Source organism: Ursus americanus, chromosome 12 (genome assembly GCF_024610735.1).
Source record: "Ursus americanus isolate L20-20 chromosome 12, mUrsAme1.1.p, whole genome shotgun sequence".
Lineage (NCBI taxonomy): Eukaryota > Metazoa > Chordata > Mammalia > Carnivora > Ursidae > Ursus > Ursus americanus.
The window spans coordinates 70,494,348-70,516,893 of record NC_142138.1 but is presented as its reverse complement, the minus strand read 5'-3'; the positions used below and the strand labels follow the sequence as shown (position 1 = coordinate 70,516,893).

Below are 22,546 nucleotides of genomic sequence, written 5' to 3'. Positions count from 1 at the left end.
CCTGTTTCCAAGAGTCAGAAACAGAGACAGTTATCAAGTCTCTGCTAACGGTGCATGGATAGGTTTATGTCTCTGTGCCATTTGGCATTGCTCTTAAAGCCTGGTTCAGCATGGTCCGTGAAAACGTGTCTCCTCCAAAATGACTGCATGCTGGTCCAAGTCCCTGCACAAGCGATGACCCACACTTAGATTCCAAGGTTATGGCTCTCTTAATTCTCATCCACATGCTAGGTCACTGTTGCCCAGAACATCTGGCCGGCATGGCTGAGCCAGAGAGCGTTTACAATCACTCTCCCTCTCACCTACTTAGGTGCCGGACTCAATCCTTCAGCCAAACCTGTGTTAGGTCTTGGTCAGTGGCCTAGCTGCCCTCTGTCCTTCCAGGGAATTCTCTTATGGACTTTCCTGCCAGTTGGCCATAGTCTACTCTACCAAATTTCCCTAACTTCAGACTTTGAAGAGTACAGATTATGATTTCTTTTTCTTTTCTTTTAAAAATCCCCGGGATGATGGTGATAACCACCACCATCACCACTACGTATTATATATAAGTTTCCAATGACCGCCATAATGAATGACCACAGACTCATTGGCTTAAAACTGCAGAAATTTATTCTCTCACAGTTCTAGAGGCTAGCAATCTAAAATCAAGGTGCTGGCAGGCCTGAGCTCCCTCCAAAGGCTCTGAGGAGAATCTTTCCTCGCCTCTTCCAGCATCTGCTGGTTCCACCTTTAGTCCTTAGTTTGTGGTTGCATGACTCCAATCTCTGCCTCTGTCTTCACATGGCCTTTTTCTCTGTCTCTGTATATCGTCTCTACTGTCTTTTATAAAAGACATTTGTCATTGGATTTAGGGCTCACCCAGATAATCCAGGATGAGTTTATCTTGAGATACTTAATTATATCTGTGAAGATCCTTTTACCAAATAAGGTCACATTCCTAGGTTTCAAGGGTGAGGACATGGACACACCTTTTGGAGGGTCCCTTTTCAATCTGCTAGATGTTCTTTTATAGATGAGGAACGGTGGGGTGAAAAAGATTGAGGGATTCACTAAAGGCAAATGACTCCCCCTCTGTCACAGAGCTCTGCCCCCTTGAGAAGGGCAGCAGATTTTACAAAACCACACACACTAGAAAGGTCCTGTTAGGGGCGCCTGGGTGAATCAGTCGGTTGGGCCTCCGACTCTTGGTTTCGGCTGGGGTCACGATCTCAGGGTCGTGGGATTGAGCCCCTTGAGGAGCCTGAGACTAGGGTAGGGTTCTTCACTCAGCACGGAGTCTGCTTGAGATTCTTTCTCCCTCCCCTTCTGCTCCCCCCACCCAGCCCTCTCTCTCAAATAAATGAATAAACTAAAAAAAATTTTTTTAAAAAGGTCCTGTTAGACTCTTATCATAGGACAATTGGTTCCTGCTGGCCTTATATTTGCACAACTAAAGGGATCTCCTAAGACTGCCTCTAGGAGTTCTAGCTTTAGGTGGGCCTCACCAAGCATCATTATATTACATTACATCATACAATTATGTCCAACTATCTTATCTTAAGGACATTTGATACTGGAGAATTGAAACCCATGGCCTTACTTTAATCAGTGAGTTCAACCTGTCTCGGTCTCATTTTGTAAGCATTTCCCTGAATAGCAACAAGCTAAACTGACTCGTGTTTCATCCTTTTTATTATCTGTGCCTATTGTGGAATGCAAGACTGAGAAGGCTGACATACAGAGAGGTGAAATAATATAAAGTCTGGGTCATGAATATCTGTATAGAAGATTTCAGACCTCCTTTGAGGGGGAGTCTATCAGGCTTTCTCATAGCTCAGCTCAGAGATGGTTCCGTGGTTGTGGAGCTGGCCTCGTAGGGATTCTTCACCAACTTGGCACACCGAAAAATCATCACAATCAGGAACAGAAACAAAAGGACAACAAAGGCAATGGCAAAGCCTTTGTCCACGTCAACACTGCTGGACAGGCTTGAATCATCCATGGGAACACAGGCCTCTTTACCCTTGTTCGGCTGTAGCTACCTTCTCAGGTGTATCTTCGGGCTTGTCATATTCCTGGACAAAAGAGGATCAAACAAGTTTATGGTTTGTATGTGTATATATGTGTTTTCTTTTTTTTTTTAAAGATTTTATTTATTTATTCGACAGAGATAGAGACAGCCAGCGAGAGAGGGAACACAAGCAGGGGGAGTGGGAGAGGAAGAAGCAGGCTCATAGCGGAGGAGCCTGATGTGGGGCTCGATCCCATAACGCCGGGATCACACCCTGAGCCGAAGGCAGACGCTTAACCACTGTGCCACCCAGGCGCCCCTATATATGTGTTTTCTTAATAAGATTATGTCAAAACCAAAGAAGGCTTAGAAAAGCAAAAACAAAACAGCAGGATTTATTTAAGAAGCACTCATGATACTGATAAAGTTAATATGGGTGATTTTCAAAATATATACACACATAAAGCATTAAATTGCTAGAAATTTACTCCAAAGCAAAACATGAGCAAACATGTATAACGCAGAAATCAACTGGGGCTTCCTGGCCCTGTAAGATCCAGGTAAAACTGTCTTAAACATCCCAATTCTGTGTTAAGTCTAAATCCCTCTTTATGATTTTTCAAAAATCTGAGTTCTTATTGTAACTAATTTGTTCTGGAGTCTTAACATAAAGACAATGTAAACATGAAATTATTTTTATTTTTTCTAATCACTACATTTAACTGTGCTATCATTGCCATCTCTCTCTTTTTTTTTTTAAAGATTATTTCTTTATTTATTTGACAGAGATAGAGACAGCCAGTGAGAGAGGGAACACAAGCAGGGGGAGTGGGAGAGGAAGAAGCAGCCTCCCAGTGGAGGAGCCCGATGTGGGACTCGACCCTGGAACGCCAGGATCACGCCCTGAGCCGAAGGCAGGTGCCTAACGACTGCGCCACCCAGGCGCCCCTATCATTGCCATCTCTTAATGAAAAATCCGGTACATCTCAGAAGGGATCGATTTTGGTTATTAAAACTTAGTTCACTAAAACAACACTGAAGAGAACAAAATCAGAGGACTCCTACTTCCCCATTTCAAAACTCACTAGAAAGTTACAGTTATTAAGACAGTGTGGCACTAGCATAAGGATAGGCATATAGATCAGTGAAATAGAATTAGGAGGCTAAAAATAAACTCATATACCTATTGTCAATTGATTTTTTAAAAAGATTTAAAAAATTTTTATCTATTTATTTGAGAGAGATAGGGAGAGCAAGAGCAAGGAGGAGAGGCAGAGGGAGAGGGAGAAGCAGGCTTCCTGCTGAGCAGGGAGCCTGATGCGGGACTCAATCCCAGGCCTCTGGGATCATGACCTGAGATGAAGGCAGCCACTTAACTAACTGAGCCATCCAGGCGCCCCTCAGCTGATTTTTGATGGGTGCCAACACCATTCAGTGAGGAAAGAAGACAAATGGTACTGTGACAGTGGGATAGCCATATGTACAAGAATGCAGTTGGGGGGCGCCTGGGTGGCTCAGTCGTTAAGCAGAAGACTGCTTCTCCCTCTCCCACTCCCCCTGCTTGTGTTCCCTCTCTCACTGTCTCTCTCTCTCTCTGTCAAATAAATAAATAAACTCTTTTTAAAAAATGCAGTTGGACCCTTATATAAAGACTAACTGAAAATAGATCAAAAACCTAAATGTAAGCACTAAAACTACAAAACTCTTAGAAGAAAACAAAAGATGAATCTTCATAACCTTGGATTTGGCAACGAATTTTTAACTATGATAACACAGGGGCACCTGGGTGGCTCAGTCTGTTAAACTTCTGCCTTCAGCTCAGGTCCCGGGATAGAGTCCTGCATCGGGCTCCCTGCTCAGTGGGGAGCCTGTTTCTCCCTCTCCCTCTGCCTGCCTCTGTGCCTATTTTGCTGGCTCTCTCTCTCTCTGTCAAATAAATAAATAAAATCTTAAAAAAAAAGAATTTTTAGCTATGACCTCACAAACACAAGAAACAGAAGAGAAAAAGATAAAGTGGACTTCATCAAAATTTAAGATGTTTTCAAGTGTCCATCAATAGATGAATCAATAAAGAAGATGTGGTGTATTTACGTATATAAGGTGGAATTTTATACTCAGCCTTAAAAAGGATGAGATCTTGCCATTACGACAACATGGGTGGACCTAGAGGGTATCACGCTAAGTGAAATAAGGAAGACAGAGAAAGACAAATAACACGATTTGTTATATGTGGAATCTAAACAATCTGAAAAACAAAGAATTAAACAAACAAAAAGCAGAAAGAGATCCATAAATATAGAGAACAATCTAATGATTGCAGGAGGGGGAGAGAGTTGGAGCATGGCAAAATGGGTGAAGGGGAGTGGGAAGTACAGGCTTTTAGTAATGGAATAAACACATCATAGGGATGACAGGTACAGGATAGGGAATATAATCCGCGGTATTGTAATAGCATTGTACGGTGACAGATGGTAGCTACGCTTGTGCTGAGCAAAGCACAAATATATAAATTTCGAATCACTACGTTGTACACCTGAAACTAATGTAACATTGTTGCACTGTGTATCAACTATACTTCAATTTAAAAAAAAGAATAAAGTTTAAAACTTTTGTGCTTCAGGGGCGCCTGGGTGGCACAGCGGTTAAGTGTCTGCCTTCGGCTCAGGGCGTGATCCCGGCGTTATGGGATCGAGCCCCACATCAGGCTCTTCCGCTATGAGCCTGCTTCTTCCTCTCCCACTCCCCCTGCTTGTGTTCCCTCTCTCGCTGGCTGTCTCTATCTCTATCGAATAAATAAATAAATAAAATCTTTAAAAAAAAAAAAAACTTTTGTGCTTCAAAGGACACTATTGAGAACGTATAAAGACAACCCACAGAATGAGAGAAAATATTTGCAAATTATATATCCAATAAGGGACTTACATCTAGAATATATAAAGAATTCTTACAACTAAATAATAAGAAGACAAATAACCTAATTAAAAATTGGGCAAAGGGGTGCCTGGGTGGCTCAGTTGTTAAGTGTCTGCCTTCGGCTCAGGGCGTGATCCCGGCGTTGTGGGATCGAGCCCCACATCAGGCTCCTCTGCTGGGAGCCTGCTTCTTCCTCTCCCACTCCCCCTGCTTGTGTTCCCTCTCTCGCTGGCTGTCTTTCTCTCTGTCAAATAAATAAATAAAATCTTTAAAAAAAAATTGGGCAAAGAATCTGAATAGATACCCCTCTAAGGAAGATACACAACCAGCCAATAAGCACGTGAAAAGATGTTCAACGTCACTAGTCGTGGGGAGTTACTAATCAACAGGCATACAATTTTAGTTAAGGAAGATGAATAAGTTCTAGAAATCTGCCGTATGACATTGTATCTATAGTCAGTGGTAATGTATGGCATATTTAAAAACTCGTTAAGAGGGTATCTCCTGTTAAGCGCTCTTACCCTATTAACATGAAATTAAAAAGAAAGAGGGGCACCTGGGTGGCACAGCGGTTAAGCTTCTGCCTTCGGCTCAGAGCGTGATCCCGGCGTTATGGGATCGAGCCCCACATCAGGTTTCTCTGCTATGAGCCTGCTTCTTCCTCTCCCACTCCCCCTGCTTGTGTTCCCTCTCTCACTGGATGTCTCTATCTCTGTCAATAAAGAATAAATAAATTCTTTAAAAAAAAAGAAATTAAAAAGAAAGAAAGGAAGAAGAGGTTGGCTGAAGCAGGCTGTAGCAACAGAAAAGAAGACAGAATTGAGATTGATCAAGGAGGATTTTTTCCCTGAGGGCCAGATAAATGACCCTAGAGATAGGGACCAGTCAAGGGGATAATATGAAAAAGGATCTCGCCCAAGAGGGATTCCTGCTAGAAGGAAGTTACCTTAACAGAAAGTGGCTGGAAGTGGACTTGGATTCAGCACTATTAAGCCAGCGGAGGGACATGATTCTGAGGGATCTGCCGTTAGATAACCCTAGTGAGGGAATTTCTGAGGAACCCATGAGAAACACATTGGGAGAGAAAGAGCCCTGCATATCCTCCAACCCTAGAGAGAAAAAAAATGGCAATAGATTTAGTTTGAAAAATGGTTTAATGAGTCTTTTGGGAACATGGAGAGAACACTTGTTTCATAAAAGATTAGTTTGGGCTAGCCAGGAACTAAACAGCTCCGTGAAACATTACCAGTAAGTGTCGTCATGTGGCTCAAAAAAGTCTCCAAACATTTTAATGGGGTTCTAAGGCTCTCCATAATTTAGCAACCTTGCTTCTTTTTCTTTTCTTTTTTTAAGATTTTATTTATTTGAGAGAGAGAGAGAGCGTGCCATGACTGGGGGAAGGGGCAGGTGCAGAGGGAGAGGGAGAGGGAGAAGCAGACTCCTTGTTGAGTAGGGAGCCCAACATGGGGCTTGATCCCAGGGTCCTGGGATCATGACCTGAGCTAAAGGCAGACGCTTAACCGATTAAGCCACCCAGGCACCCCAGGGAACCTTGCTTTTTGCCACTCACTCTCTCCCTTGTACTTTTTCACCCAGTAATGCTGGACTTCTCACAGTTCCATGAGTTTTGCATGATGCTCCTTTGTGTCTAAGCGTTTTCATTAACATTCTCCATTTATTATTTCCCACCTTCTATATTCAACTTCTAGGCTTTAGCTTAAATGTTAATTTCCCAGGGAGATATTCTAGTAACATTCACTATAGCTGACTGCAATTACTTGAGTGTCTTCTCTGATAAAATAATAATCTGACATGAGAATAGAGACCATATCTAATTTGTTTGTTTTTTATCCTAAAAGTTTAGGATATATTGGCTGTTCAATAAATATATGTTTAATGAATGAATGTAGCACTACACTTTGCTAAGGTGGGCATGTAAAAAATGTTTGCTGAATGAATAAATGACTTTGAGAATGTGGCATTGAATTAAGACAGGAGAAGACAATTGGTTGTCTAAAAGAAAATAGTGTCAGCAAAGTGGTAAAGAAGGACTTTAGTGGATTAAGCAGGAAAGGGCAGTGAGGAAATGAAGACACTAAGATTTTAAATCATTTATAAATTCAACTAGGAAAGAAAAAAGTCAAATAGCAGCTAAAAACCTATTGCAGAATCTAGCAAAGGATTCCTTTTTAAAAAAAATTTTTTTTAAAGAAAGGTTTTATTTATTTATTTGTCAGAGAGACAGAGAGAGAACAAGCAGGGGGAGCGGCAGGCAGAGAGAGAAGCAGGCTCCCCGCTGAGCAAGAAGCCCAATGCTGGACTCGATCCCCAGACCCTGGATCATGACCTGAGCCGAAGGTAGCCAGTTAACCGACTGAGCCACCCAGGCGTCCCAAGGATTTCTTTTCAAAGGCAGAATGAAAAGGCATCAGGTCAGATGCATTTGGTTGCAAGTGACAGAAAAGTCCACTTCAGTGATAGTAAACAATATGTGCAATTTACTAACTTATGAGGCTGAAGCCCGGAGTAAGGTTTAACTTTAGGTATCATTGGATCCAGAGATTTAAGGTGTTATCAGGGTTCTGACTTTATATTCTATGATTTTTCACATTCCCACCTTTCTTCTATTTTTTTTAAGATTATTTATTTATTTATTTGACAGAGAGAGCATGAACAGGGGGAGCAGCAGAGGAAGAGGGAGAAGCAGGCTCTGCGCCAAGCACAGAGCCCGATGTGGGACTCAATCCCAGGACCCTGGGATCATGACCTGAGCCAAAGGCAGATGCTTAACTGAATGAGCCCCCCAGGCGTCCCTCTTCTATGTTGTTTTTATACACAGGCTGACTTCCCTATGGTAGCAAGAATGGCTCCAACAACTCCTCTCCTATTCCCCCTTCAGAGTATCTCCTCCTCCTCCCTAACTCCAGAGAAAGAAAGAATACTTTTGTATTGGTCAAGATCCTTGTTTGCAAGCAATAGAAACAATCTCCCTCACCTAAGCATACAAGTATTTATTGAGAAGAGACCATGTCGCTTCCAGAATTAAGTAGAACTGGTCTTACAAAATAGGCAGAAACCAAGGGAGAAGAGGCATTGGGAACGGCAGCCAAGGTCAGCACGGGAAAAATCTGGTTAAGGGCACTGCTGGCATGGGATGACTTTGCTGAGCACCCCTGCTACCGTCATTGGATACCACTGCCTCTGCCCTGCCTGAATTATAAACTGTGTCATCTTTGCATTGCTCAATATTCCAGTCCCTGGCTGGTGCATCTGACCGGTCAAGTCTGAGTTATGCACCAGCGCCTCAGCCACCGAGGGGTGGAAGAGAGAATATTTGTCTTCTCTAGGCTTCTGTAAGTGGGAATAAGGTTCTGTCTCTTACTAACTCACATAAAGGAAGATTTTCCTCAAATAAGAGGGTTTTTGGATGTTGGGTAGAGAAAAAAATAATAAACATCTATTTTTTGGTCTTGGCCCCAATCTAGCTATATGCTGCTTATGAGACTCACCTAAAATTTAAAGGCATGGAAAGGTTGAAAGTAAAAAGTATACTAGATAAATACTAACTAAAAGAAAACTGAGACGTTATGTTAATATCAGACAAAATAGACCTTAAGATAGAAAGCATTCTTGGGGTGCAGGGTTGCTCAGTCAGTTAGGCATCCGACTCTTGATTTCAGCTCAGGTTATGATCTCTGGGTCTTAGGATACCAGCGTCAAGACTGGCGCCGGGCTCTGTGCTTAGCAAGGAGTCTGCTTGAGGTTTTCTCTCTCCCTCTCCCTCTGCCTCTCCCCACCCCCATCCCCGCCCCCGGCCTGGCTGCACACAGTCTCTCTCTCTCTCTCTCAAATAAATAAATGAATCTTAAAAAAAAAAAAAGAAAGCATTCTCAGGGATAGAGAAGATTAATAGGTTATGATAAAGGGTAAAATTCAGCAGGAAGATGTAACAATTCTAAATTGTGTGTACCTAATAAAATAGCCTCAAGATAAATAAGAAAACAATAAGACTGTATGGAGAAATTGATTAAAAAATTGCTAGGTCAACCAGGCAATAATCAGCAAAGATACAGAACATTTGAATAATATAAGTAACAAGATTGATTTATTGAACGTCTATAGAACTCTGCATCCAACACTTAGCAAATCTATACTTTTCCATGTATTGTTTAATCCCATTTGAATTGAGTTTTTTGGGGGGTTTTTGGTCATGTAATACTAAAGGCATCCTAATTCTGTGTATTAAATCTCTTTCTAGAGGCGCCTGGGTGGCTCAGTCGTTAAGCGTCCTCTGCCTTCGGCTCAGGGCGTGATCCCGGTGTTAGGGGTTCGAGCCCCACATCAGGCTCCTCTGCTGGGAGCCTGCTTCTTCCTCTCCCACTCCCCCTGCTTGTGTTCCTTCCCTCACTGGCTGTCTCTCTGTCAAATAAATAAATAAAATCTTTTAAAAAAAATAAATCTCTCTCTACTTGAAAAACCTAGAATGGTTTCTGCTCTCTGAAATAAACCTTGTTGGATACAAATACCAAGTTGAGTTTGAGTTTATCCCGGGACTGCAAGTATAATTTACATTAGAAAATCTATAAATGACATTACATATATCATATATATATGTATATGTATATATATATATATATATATATATATATATATATATATATATATGAGAGAGGAACCATAGGAATATCTCAGTGGTTGCAAAAAAGTATTTGATAAAATTCAAAATTCAATACTAATATAAAATACTTATATTAATATTAGCAAAATAGGGATAGAACGGAACACCTTTAACCTGATAAAGGGTATTAACCAAAAATGTATAGCAGACAGTCTACTTAATGGCCAAATATTGAAAAATTTCATTTATTTATTTATTTTAAAGAATATTTATTTACTTTTTTAAAAAGAATTTATTTATTTATTTGACACACAGAGAGAAAGAAAACACGAGTGAGCACAGCAGAGGGAGAGGGAGAAGCAGACTCCCAGCTGAGCAGGAAGCCCGACTTAGGGCTGATCCCAGGACCCTGAGATCTTGACCTGAGCCGAAGTCAGATGCTTAACTGACTGAGCCACCCAGGCGCTCTGAAAGATTTCTTTTAAAATCAGGAATAATACCAAAAAAAATTAGTAATGAGACAAAAATATTTACTATCTTCACTTTTATTCAACATCATTCTGTAGGTTCTAGCCAGCACAGTAAAATAAGATTTTTTTTAAAAAAAGCATAAAGATTTAAAAAGAAAAAACAAAAATAGTCATTATACACAGATGTCATTGCCTATAGAATAGCCCAAGGAAAATATGAGAAATAAGCACAAGAATCTGGATAAGACACGTAAGTCAATTGCATTTATAAATGCCAGCAACAAACAATAAGAAACTGTAATTTTAGAAAAGCCATTATTTACAATGACATAAAATACATAAAGTACTTAAAAATAAGTCTAAGAAAAGTTGAGCAGGACATGTGTGGAAGAAATTATCAAACTTTACTAAAAGTCATTAAAGACCATCTAAATAAATGAAGGGATATACCATGTTTATGGATTCAACATGGTGAAATTGTTAACTCTCCCCAACTTTATCTTTAGATATAATGCAATTCCACCAAAAATCCATTAGGGTTTTTTGAGAAAACTGGCAAACTAATTTTCTTAAGTGTATATGGGAACTCACAGGCCAAAAAATAAAGACATTCTGAAGAAAAGTTTAGGGTGGGGACATTTCCCATATCAGTTATTAAAACTTATTATAGAGCCATAGTATTTTTGACAGCAGAGTGTATATGTAGGCATACGTAATAAGCCATTTGAGCAGACTAGAAAGAGCCTGGAAACAAATCACACATTTGGGGAAATTTGAATCATACCAGAAATGGCATTGTTGATCACAGGAAAAGAATGGACTGTTTCATAAGTGATACTGGAAAAGAGCTGTCCTTAAAAAAAAACCCAAATTTATAGTTATATGTCAAAAACAAACTTAAAAACCTTTTGAAGAAAATATAGAAAATTTTATGACCTCAGGATAGGAAAAGATCTCTTAAACAAGACACAAATAGTACAACATATATAAAAAAAGTTGACAAATTTTACTTCACAATTAAGAACTTCTGATCACTACAGCTGCTGCAAGATAAGGAAAAATACAAACCACTACCTTGGAGAAGATATTTGCCATACATGTTTCTAACAAAGGAATAGTATCCAAAATTAGAAAAAAACTCATCCAACATAATTTTAAAAAGACAAATAACTCAACAAGTAAATTAGCAAAAGACATGAACGGGCATTTCACCAAAAAAGAAACATAAATGGTCCATAAATACATGAAAAGGTGTTCAATTGCACCAGTAATCACGGAAATACAGATACCATTTTTTTATCCACTAGATTGCTAAATATTATGAAGTCTGATAACAAAAAGTGTTGGCAAGAATGGGAGTATCGGGGTGCCTTCGTGGCTTAGTGGGTTGGGTTGGTGACTCTTGATTTCGGCTCAGGTCATGATCTTGGGGTCCTGGGAACAAGCCCCACCTCAGGCTCCATGCTCAGTGGGAATTCTGCTTGAGGATTCTCTCTCCCTCTACCTACCTCCACCCCCCGCGCTTACTCTCTCTCTCTCAAATAAATAAAATCTTCAAAAAAAAAAAAAAAAAAGAATGTGAGTCATCTGAAATTCTTTAAAAAATTTTTTAAAAGATTTTATTTATTTATTTGAGAGAGGAGGAGAGCATATGTGCATGCGGGGGGCGGGGGCAGAGGGAGAAGAAGCAGCAGACTCCCCGCTGAGCAGGGAGCCTCACTCGGGCCAGATCCCAGGACTCTGAGATGGTGACCTGAGCCGAAGGCAGACGCTTAACCAACTGAGCCACCCAGGCGCCTCTGAAACTCTTACATGCCGCCTACCAGCAGAACCAGAGTATCCCCTATGGAAAACCCTTTAGCATTACTTGGTAAGGTTGACTTTACAAATTCTCCATAACCCAACAATTCCACTCCCGTATATACACCAGGAAAAATATAAAACATTGCTATTTGTGGGGGCACCGGGGCGGCTCAGTCAGTTTAGCATCAGACTCTTGATTTTGGCTCAGGTCATGATCTCAGGGCCATGAGATGGAGCCCCACGTCAGGCCCCACACTCAGGCGAGTCTGCTTCTCTTCCTTTCCCTCTGCCCCTCTCCCTGCAAGCACGCGCACTCTATCTCTCTCAAATAAATAAATAAACAAATTTTAAAAAAGAAACAATGCTATTGTACATTGTCTGTACAGGCAAAAAACAGACAACTCAAGTGACGACTCTCTGGAGAATTTTATGTATATTGCAACATAGTCCACAGCCGAATATTATAAGCAGTGAAAAAAATTAGTGAACAAACAGAGTTTGCATCTGAGAACATGGGTGAATCTTGGAAATATGTTATTAAGTGAAGAAAGCAAATTACAGAAAAGTGTGTACATCATTATTTTTATAAATCTCACAACAAGCAAAACTATTTTATTTAAAGGTACATATGTATGTGATAAATCTATTTTTTGAGAAACAAAGGTGTGATGCAGAAAATTCATGGTGATGGTTACTTCCAGGAGAGAGGTAGGGAGATGATCTAAAGGAAAGAGCACACAGGTAGATGATAATTGTAACGGTAGGGCTCCTGGGTGGCTCCGTTGGTTAAGCATCAGCCTTTGGCTGAGGTCATGATGCTAGGGTCCTGGGATCGAGTCCCGCATCGGGCTCCTTGCTCAGAGGGAGCCTGCTTCTCCCTCTGCCTGCCACTCCCCCTGCTCGCGCTCTCTCTCTGTCAAATAAGTAAGTAAAGATCTTAAAATAATAGTAATAATGGTAATGGTATAGGGGCGCCTGGGTGGCTTGGTGAGTTAAGCATCTGACTCTTGGTTTGGCTCCAGTCATGATCTCAGGGTCGTGATCTTTGGGTTGTGGAATTGAGCCCCGCATTGGGCTCCACCCTCAGCAGGGAGTCTGCTTGAAATTCTCTCCCTCTCCCTCTGTCCCTCCTCCACTTGCACTCACGCATGCAGGCCCTCTCACTAAAATAAATAAATCTTTAAAAAAAATAATAGTAAGTGTGTAATTCTTAAAATGGGTCATGGATTCACAGCAGCTCATTTATTACTATGTTTCATAACTTAAATATGTGGTGTAACTTCTTTTGAATTATCAAGTATTACAAAATTTTTAAAAAAAGGAATAGGCTTAAGGGAGGACGGGAAAAGAACAGTTTCCCTGCACTGCAAATATTTTATCATGGATCAGAAAGTTCTTTGGGGGGGATGCCTGGCTGGTTCAGTGGGTAGAGCATGAAACTCTTGATCTCAGGGTTGTGAGTTTGAGCCCCACGTTGGGTGTAGAGGTGAATTAAAAAATAAAATCTTAAAAAAAAATAAATTAGGGGCGCCTGGGTGGCTCAGTCGTTAAACGTCTGCCTTCAGCTCAGGGCGTGATCCTGGAGTTCTGGGATCAAGCCCCATGTCAGGCTCTTCTGCTGGGAGCCTGCTTCTTCCTTTCCCACTCCCCCTGCTTCTGTTCCTTCTCTTGCTGGTTGTCTCTCTCCCTGTCAAATAAATAAAATAAATCTTTAAAAAAAATAATAAATTAAAAAAAATTGAATAAAGTGCTCATTGGCTCCAGAGATCACTGTGTGTTTCTGTGTTTACGGTGGGGATGAGGGGGGTCCAGTATAGAGTCAAAGAAAAAACGGCTTATAGAGAGCTCATTGGAAATTTGTGCTTGTCCACACAATTCTTGGGTTTTTGTGGACAAACAATCCCAAGGACAAACAAAGGGCAAAGGGGATTCCTTCCAGATAAGTTAACCCCAATGAGAACAATTCAGTGGCAATCACTAAATATAACATGATGGTGGAGAACACGGATTCTGGCGCCAATCTCTCCGGCTCTGATAAAACTTGGCGATCCTAAGCAAGTTACTTTACCTTTCGGAGCCTTGGTTTCCTCATCTGTAAAATTAAGATAATAATAGAAAAATCCTATGAGGTAGATGTTGAAGTTAAAGAAATAACTGCACGTGGAACACACATGAGCCTTGCACGTTACAACTGCTATGTTTAGTGTTTGCTATTATTATCCTCCTTGAATTTACGTTCCTCTTTTCTTTTCTTTTAAGATTTTATTTATTTATTCGACAGAGAGAGAGACAGCCAGCGAGAGAGGGAACACAGCAGGGGGAGTGGGAGAGGAAGAAGCAGGCTCCCCGTGGAGCAGGGAGCCCGATGTGGGGCTCGATCCCATAACGCCGGGATCACGCCCTGAGCCGAAGGCAGATGCTCAACAACTGAGCCACTCCGACGCCCCACGTTCCTCATTTCTTGCACTTTTTCTCTTGCTATGGAGTGTCTGGAAGTCAATGCTGCTTTACTTTTTCATTTAGGTGGAGTGCCGGAGCGTATTCTTCGCATGTCACAGTTGTGCAGTATTGAGAGTGTCTAACATCAACAGAAAGGGAGGGTAAAAAGGCCTGGAACCCATAGTTCAAAACATTGACAAGTACTCCAGATTTCAGTTCATTTGGTGCTAGGAGTGCAATAGATATCCAATGTATGGTAGAACCTGAAGGAAGAATTCCATTTTGAGCTTAGGCTGTATGTATCCCGGAATTTAACTGTCAAAGCCAGTCTTTATGATAACAGGAAATGCGTCTTGCAGCCATTTGGTTTATTTCTAACTAGAGATGTTCTTGATGAAAATTTCACCCTAAGCGCAAAAACAGTCTGGGTTCCTGGGTCTGATGGGGTTCTGATCTGAGAAAAGGTTCTGCTAATACTATATCTATGAGGCAGTGTTGTTTGACCCACCTCCCCTGGCCTCACTGAAACCTGAGTCCCAGGGGCGTAAATAAATACTCCTTTATAGCTCCTCTTGTCATTTTATTTTACCTACATACTTGTGTGGTTTGGAAAATGGAGATTACAACCAGCTCTCCCGCCGATACTATTTGAACTCTATCAACTTTAATATGAATGCACCTTTTACCATTTAATAAGTATAATACAAAAACCAGGTCCTATAGGCATAACACAATACATAAGGTCTGGTTTCTGTCTTTAGGAAGCTTACAGTCTGGTATGGGAGGTAAGACATATCCACAAACTATGACATAGGTATAAAGTGGTAAATGTCAAAACAGAAAGCAGTGGATCTCTCTGAAATTGTCTACCCCACACTTCCCCTCCTGTCCATCCATATGGCTGTTGTGGAAGATGCCATATTCTGACATGGCCCCACTATGTTGGCTGCCACAGTTCAATGGTCTGGGGTAGGTAGAAGTTAGGCTGAAGCTCTTCTCTTGAATTTTTGTAACTGGAATGGAAAAGTCATCCTGGGACATACTAGGTGTTTAATACACACTTGCTGATAATTGAGTTGTAATGAGAAAAGCAATTTCATTGCAAATTTAATAACCTGCTTTATCAATCTGTGTACACCTCAGATGCCACTTTCTGGATATAGTTCTTTTTTTTTTTAAGATTTTTATTTATTTATTTGTTAGGTGGGGGCACAAGCTGGGGGACCAGCAGGCAGAGGGAGAAGCAGGCTCCCCACTGAGCAGGGAGCCTGATGCGGAACTCGATCCCAGAACCCTAGGATCATGACCTGAGCTGAAGGCAGACGCTTAACCGACTGAGTCACCCAGGCGTCCCTGGATATATTTCTTTAATATCTCATTATATGTGCCAGCACATATATTCCTTTTATTCATTACTACACTTTCTCAAAAAGATCATATTATTTTACCCTGGCACCTACATATCTCACTAGACTTGTTACAACCTGAATATTTCATTGATTTTTCCACTTCTCCTCTTAATTATTGCATTTCAAGAGACTTGCATCTTTCTTTAATTTTCTTTCATTTATTCTCTTTATCACGGCTTTCTGGGTATAGTTTTATACTATGTAAACTTTCTTGGTTTTATATTAAGTTGCAGAGAAAAATAAACAAAAATAAGTACTTCCTGAGTGAAAACAAATAATCCCATGGCAATCTGTTGGTAAAAGTGGGGAAGGAACCCAAAGGGAAGAGTCAAGGAAGATTTTACTGAAGAGGCAAATACATGAACTGAACCGAGGGCTGAGAATGAGTGGAGATTACCAGGCAGATAAAGGTGGTAAAGAGGAGAAGGTGGAGAAGATATTTCAAGTACAAACACGAGGGCTTCAGGGAGGACAGTATAGTATGTTTGAGAAACACTGAGTGTTCAGCAAGTATTGGGAATGTATTCTATCGAAGAATAGGCAGGAGCCATAGCCTAGGCCAGTTTGTTAGAGCCATTGTATGGCACGTTAAAGACTCTGGACTCAACTTTGCAATCAGTGGGGAGCCATTGGAAAGCTTTTAAACGTGGAAATTATACCATTAGATATTTGTGTTAGAAATATCAGACTGGCAGGAACGTGGAAGATGCACGAGACAACAACTAATCTGATATTCTTCCACAAATAGGAGCTTTGAAGGGATTCAGGACAGCCCCCCTCACCCCGCCTCAATGTGTCACCTTGGCAAGTGGATCATTCAGAGCTGAGGCCCTTGAAACCCTGTGGGCTCAAGAGAAACTTTCGTCTCTCTCTTAACCACACAGAAAAATCTAAACTGGAAGTCTTTCCCAAAATAAGGGTCATCTGCTCTTCTTACCACCTTCTGAAGTACATTCCTTTCCTCTGAAATCCCAGACCCCTAGCCCCTTCTCTGTAGTTCAGAATGACATATATATCTCATCTTTCCTGCCTTTGGAATTTCCATGTCTATGGGGAGTCCCCTACATACACCTGTTAAATTTGATTTTCTCCTGTTAATCTGTCCCATTTTGGTTCTTAGTCCAGCTACAAGGACCTTTGAGAGGACAGGAATTCTTGCTCCCCAACAGCTTCTAGAGGGCAAAAATCTAAATGTTTGGATTTTTTAAACTTCTCACAGCATAGATTAGCACAGTGCTTGAACTCAGTAGGAAATGTTTGTTGATGTGGAGACCGGTGTCAGAAGGAACGCTTCTCATGGGTATAGAGAATGGACAGTATGGCCCTCGTCTGATGACCGAACTCAGATGGGGTAGTCTTTCTAGAAGTCATAGTAGTCTTTCTAAAAGTGATGGCTGAGCTCAATCTGGAATAAGGAGAGAACACTTCAATGAAGAAAGAGTGAGGGAGTCAAAGAAGCATGAGAACTTTTGGGGAAATACTGCTTGGTCCAGTATGGTAGAGCTCACAATGCATGAAAGTGAAAGGTATAAAATCATAGAATCTCATAGTTGGAAGGAACCTTTAAAAGTCATGTTGTGGAATTAGCTTTCTAATCATTCCTGCAAAGTTTCTGCTTTAACTACTTGGGTGAGTTCCTCAGCGGCCTTCAGGGACCAGAAGTGACTATCTTCCAAAGTGGCCCATTCTTTAAAAGTACTTCTTTTTTTTTTTTTTTTTAAAGATTTTATTTATTTATTCAACAGAGATAGAGACAGCCAGCGAGAGAGGGAACACAAGCAGGGGGAGTGGGAGAGGAAGAAGCAGACTCCCAGCGGAGGAGCCTGATGTGGGGCTCGATCCCATAACGCCGGGATCACGCCCTGAGCCGAAGGCAGACGCCCAACCGCTGTGCCACCCAGGCGCCCCCTTTTTTCTTTTTTTTTAATTGAAATATAGTTGACACACAATGGTATTACTTTGAGGTATACAATGTAGTGATTCAACGATTCTATATGTATGCTATGCTCACCCCAAGGGTAGTCACCATCTGTCACCATACGACACGATCATAATACCGTTGACTATATTCCCCGTGCTGTGCCTTTCATCCCCATGACTTATTCATTCCATAACTGGAAGCCTGGACCTCCCACTCCACTTCACCCATTCTGACTTTCCCCGACCCCCTCCTGGCAACCACCAGTTTATTCTTGTATTTATGGGTCTGTTTCTGCTTTTTGTTTGTTTTGTTTTTTTTTAGATCCCACATATAAGTGAAATCATATCGTATTTGTTTTTCTCCGACTTACTTCACTCCGCATAATATCCTCTAGGTCTATCCATGCTGTTGCAAATGGCAAGATTTCATTATTTTTCATGGCTGAGTAATATTTGATTATATATGTATGTGTGTGCGTACATACACACAACACACGACATCTTCTTTATCCACTCAACACTTGGGTTGCTTCCATATCTTGGCTAGTGTAAACAATGCTACAATAATAAAAGTAGTCCTTCACATTGAGCCAAACCTGTCTCCTTAGCACTGCTCCACTTTTAACTTAGGACCTTACAGAATAACACCTATCTTTTCCGTACACAAGATTTTCAGGATATGAAGATAGCTATCAAGTACTTGTTGACTCATTTCTTCAGTCATTTCATAATTTAATCATTTCTCAGAGAATATGGTCTTTCTATCACTCTAGTCTTTTTCCACTGAAAAGAATCTAGTGTGTCTATATCTCCTTTAAAATGTGGTGCCCAATTAAACTCAAGATTATTCATCTAGGTACTATACTTCTATTGCTTGAGATAAGATCATAATGAGCCTTGTGCTAAAATTGGAATGATACGGAGAAGATTAGCATGGCCCCTGCACAAAGATGACACACAAATTCATGAATCATTCCATATTTTTAGCTAACTGGAATTTAAATAAAAACTTGGAAGAAAATAATCATAATGAGCCTTGAAAGTCAGCATAAAGAATTTGAATTTTAGGTGTGCCTCAGTGGCTCAGTCAGTTAAGCGTCTGCCTTCAGCTCAGATCATGATCCTGGAGTCCTGGGATGGAATCCCGCATCGGGCTCCCTGCTCAGCCAGGAATCTGCTTCTCCCTCTGCCCCTCATTCTCGCTCTCTCTCTCGCTCTCTCTCCCTCAAATAAATAAATAAAATCCTTAAAAAAAGAATTTGAATTTTATTCAAATGGGGGAACCATTGAAGGATTTTGAGCAGATAAATGAGAGTAGCAGCCATATCACACTGGGCATTCCACTAACTCTAACTGGAATGTAAGCTCTAAGCCTTAGGTCTGTGTCCCATTGGTGGCATAGCTTCAGTGCCTAGGCAGGGCTAGTACATTGTAGATGTTTAGTATACCTACATAAATGAATTAATACCTATATCAGTGCCTGGCATATTAAGCATACACAATTCATGCTTGTTGAAGGAAGGTAAATCATCAAAGCCATACTTTAGGAAGATAACTGGCAACAGTGTGTAAAAAATATTGGAGACAGGAAATAGACACGATAGGGTGAAAAACAATTAGAAGGAGTGGCAGCAGTCTTGGTAAGAGGCAACAAAAGGACAAACTAGGATGATATAGTAACAAAAAGGAATGGGTGTGAAGGGAGATTTGACATGATTTATAAATTAAATGGACATATTGTGGGAGGAAGAAGGAAACGATAAAAAAAATTCTGGGGTTTGACTTTTTTTTTATTTTTTAGATTTTATTTATTTATTTGACGGAGAAAGAGACAGCCAGCGAGAGAGGGAACACAGGCAGGGGGAGTGGGAGAGGAAGAAGCAGTCTCCCAGCAGAGGAGCCTGATGGGGGGCTCGATCCCATAATGCCGGGATCACGCCCTGAGCCGAAGGCAGACGTTTAATGACTGAGCCACCCAGGCACCCCTCTGGGGTTTGACTTTGGATGGCTGAAAGAAAAATGTTGCCATTTATAGAATTATTTATTTTATTTTATTTTATTTTTTTTAAAGATTTTATTTATTTATGTGACAGAGAGACAGCCAGCGAGAGAGGGAACACAGCAGGGGGAGTGGGAGAGGAAGTAGCAGGCTCATAGCGGAGGAGCCCGATGTGGGGCTTGATCCCAGAACGCCGGGATCACGCCCTGAGCCGAAGGCAGACGTTTTAACGACTGCGCTACCCAGGCGCCCCTAGAATTATTTATTTTAGGAATTAGCAGATGTTTTAAGGGACTATGATGCATTCAGTTTGGAGTAGGTTGAATTTAAAGGTACTGGTATGATATGCTCATGAGGCAGAAATGTGGGACCGAAGTTTAGGAGTGAAGAAAAGCAAGATCTTTAGAGCTGAGCCATCTTACGCAGGGTAGCTGAAATCGTAGAAGTAGATAAGATGGCCAAAGGAGAATTCGAAACAAGGGAATGCCTGCTTTTATGTCGGTGGAAAGAGATCAAGAAACCACAGATGGAATAGTAAGTAGGAAAACCTGAAGAGTGTAGAGTCATGAAATTGAACAGATGAGAGAATTTCAAGGAGGGGTATCGCCGACAGCCTCAAATACTGCAGAGCGATGGAAACCTTCAGTATCTGGAAATTGGAAAACATCAAGTCATCTGTGATTCTCCTTCTCCTTATCTAGTTAAATCTGAATTTCTGAACTTTGAATGAAAGGTCTCTAGTTTACATATTTAAACTTCTCACTCATGGCTGCCAAATTCCAGTAAGCTAATTTTGCTGCTGTTAGGCTGATATCTTTCCTCTCTCCACCTCGAAAAAGTAAAATACATTCTTATTGAAAAAGGAAAAGAAAAGGAGAAGACTGATGTTGTTTTGGTTCCAAGTATGATATGTATGTTCTTGGCTCCTATTTTCATATGCAGGGATCAGATCTAGGTTTTATAGGTCCTGAAAGTTTATACAAGTTGGAGCTCTCTTTTTCAGAAAAAGAATGCAAGATTTTGAATGCAAAATTAGGTAAAAAGTTTTTTAAAATGGAAAAAAAAAATCACAAATCATTGGAGCCTTGGATATTGTTTCCTTTCTTCTAAGACCTCTTAGGCAAAAATCACTTTTCCTGACAGATTCAAGTGACAGATACCATGGTAAATCTAAAATCTGTTTTCCAAAGTGAAGACCTGCCCTAGAATTTTTTTAGTGGTTCCTAAGATTCTTGTTTTGGGGACACCTGGGTGGCTCAGTTGGTTAAGCATCTGCTTTCAGTTCAGGTCATGATCCCAGAGTCCTGGGATCGAGTCCTGCATTGGGCTCCTTGCTCGGCGGGGAGCCTGCTTCTCCCTCTGCCTGCCACCGCCCCTCCTTCACTCCCCTCCCCCCCATTTGTACTCTCCCTCTCTCTCTTTCTGACAAATAAATAAATAAATAACATCTTTTTAAAAAGGCTCCTGTTTTGTTTGAGATGAACAGCAGCACTGCTTAGGACTAGAAAAGGGAACAGGAGGAGGGGCATGAATCTATTGGTTTATGTAAAATCGGATACTGCTAAAATAGGACACAGAATAATAGCATTTACAACTCTGCAGCAGAAGTTAGTTCGCTTTCACTTAATATTTCCCAGAAAGACCAATCCCTTCTTCCTTTCCTGTGTTCCCTTCCCAAATCACTTCATTTTTCCTATCTGTTGCCCTATATTTCTTAAAGACAAATAAACAAAAAACAAAACAGGACAACAACAAAAACCACCTAAAAAGACCCAGCTTTTCTCTCCCGGCCATAAGTTCACTCTAAAGGGAGAGGTGATGGGGAGCTCTCTTCCTATAATCCCTAAAATCAAAGATATCCTGTAGGCAATGGGACCAACACAGGTTCCCCCAGTTTGCCTCAAAACAACACCGTGACTCTTACTCAAAGTTTCACTTTTCCAGAAAACCTCTAAGGAAAGAAAGAGTTCTTTACTTTCCTCAGGCATTTCCCTAAGTACTTCCCAAGCTTGTAGAGAAGTGCTATGACACTCAGAAGAATTGTTGGAATTATTCCCATAAAAACTTCACCAGAAAGACAATACGGACAGTTATTTACCTTTTGAGAGAGTGATATGCAAGGCTGACTGTTGGCAGGGCGGTCTCCTCCAGCTCAGGCACATCTCTTGGCAGCCTCTCCCCTTTTTATCCACTCACTCGTACAGAAAGGAAAGGGGTTGGTAGCTCTGTCCCTTCCCACTCCCACGCTGAACTCAGAAGCTTCATGAATAGTTCAAGGAAAACAGGATCAAGTTTCAGACACTCCCATAGTGAGTGAGAAAATGATCCCACTAGATTAAATTGGAGCCCAGGTCAGTAGAAGAATATTTCCACAGCTCTGCCAGGGCTGGGGCAGCCAAGGTTAATAGCTCAAGTAATACCTTGTAAGTGGATCACACGAGTGGTAGAAGATGGGTCAGGAGCCAGCTTTTTGGTCTATGCAATGGTTCTCTGGATTAGTGGCACCACATGGAAAATGGTTAGAAATGCTAATTCTTGGACCTGTAACCCTGACTTAATGAACCCGAAACTTTGGGATGTCCGTATCTGCGCTTTTACCCGTCCCTCTAGGGGACTGTGATGTATGCTCAAATTTGAGAACTATTAGTCAACAAGATCAGTGAAGCTCTAAAACCTCTTGTCTTCAAAAAGAATTTACTTAGAACATTTGAATCAGAAAAGTCAAAACTATTTCACTCTGTGTTAGGTATTACGCATGCTCATATATACCTTGAATGCAAAATTTATTACCATTTCCTCTAAGGTTTTTGTTTTTGTTTTTAAAGATTTTACTTATTTATTTGAGAGAGAGAGATTGGGAGAGCACAGAGGGAGAGTGAACAGAAGAAGCAGACTTCCCGCTGAGCAGAGGGCCCAAATTGGGGCTCAATCCCAGGACCCAGAGATCATGACCTGAGCGGAAGGCAGACACTTAACCTACTG

The 22,546-nt window shown here is 41.1% G+C and overlaps 1 protein-coding gene and 1 non-coding gene across 4 annotated transcripts; one reads left to right on the top strand and one right to left on the bottom strand.

Moving 5' to 3' along the window:
• Positions 1 to 594: 594 nt before the first annotated feature.
• Positions 595 to 21,861, bottom strand: CTXND2 (cortexin domain containing 2). Of its 3 annotated transcripts, none has more exons than XM_087866257.1 (3): positions 21,663 to 21,861; positions 10,779 to 10,847; positions 595 to 2,057 (listed from the first exon to the last, which is right to left on the bottom strand). In XM_087866257.1, exon 3 carries the CDS (start codon positions 1,982 to 1,984, stop codon positions 1,817 to 1,819), a length of 168 nt encoding a protein of 55 aa, XP_087722383.1. In that variant the 5' UTR covers positions 1,985 to 2,057; positions 10,779 to 10,847; positions 21,663 to 21,861; the 3' UTR covers positions 595 to 1,816. The 3 variants fall into 3 exon arrangements, with proteins under 3 accessions (XP_087722383.1, XP_087722382.1, XP_045646563.1); XM_087866256.1 differs by lacking the exon at positions 10,779 to 10,847 and adding an exon at positions 5,463 to 5,618; XM_045790607.2 differs by lacking the exon at positions 10,779 to 10,847 and having other exon boundaries at positions 21,663 to 21,851.
• Positions 18,448 to 18,550, top strand: LOC123787783 (U6 spliceosomal RNA). The gene has a single exon (XR_006778320.1). It is a non-coding gene; the product is annotated as a U6 spliceosomal RNA (small nuclear RNA).
• Positions 21,862 to 22,546: the final 685 nt, after the last annotated feature.

What these genes read in the sequence shown, in the direction of transcription:
- CTXND2 (XM_087866257.1), bottom strand. Translation starts at nt 1,984, where the DNA reads ATGGATGATTCAAGCCTGTCCAGCAGTGTTGACGTGGACAAAGGCTTT.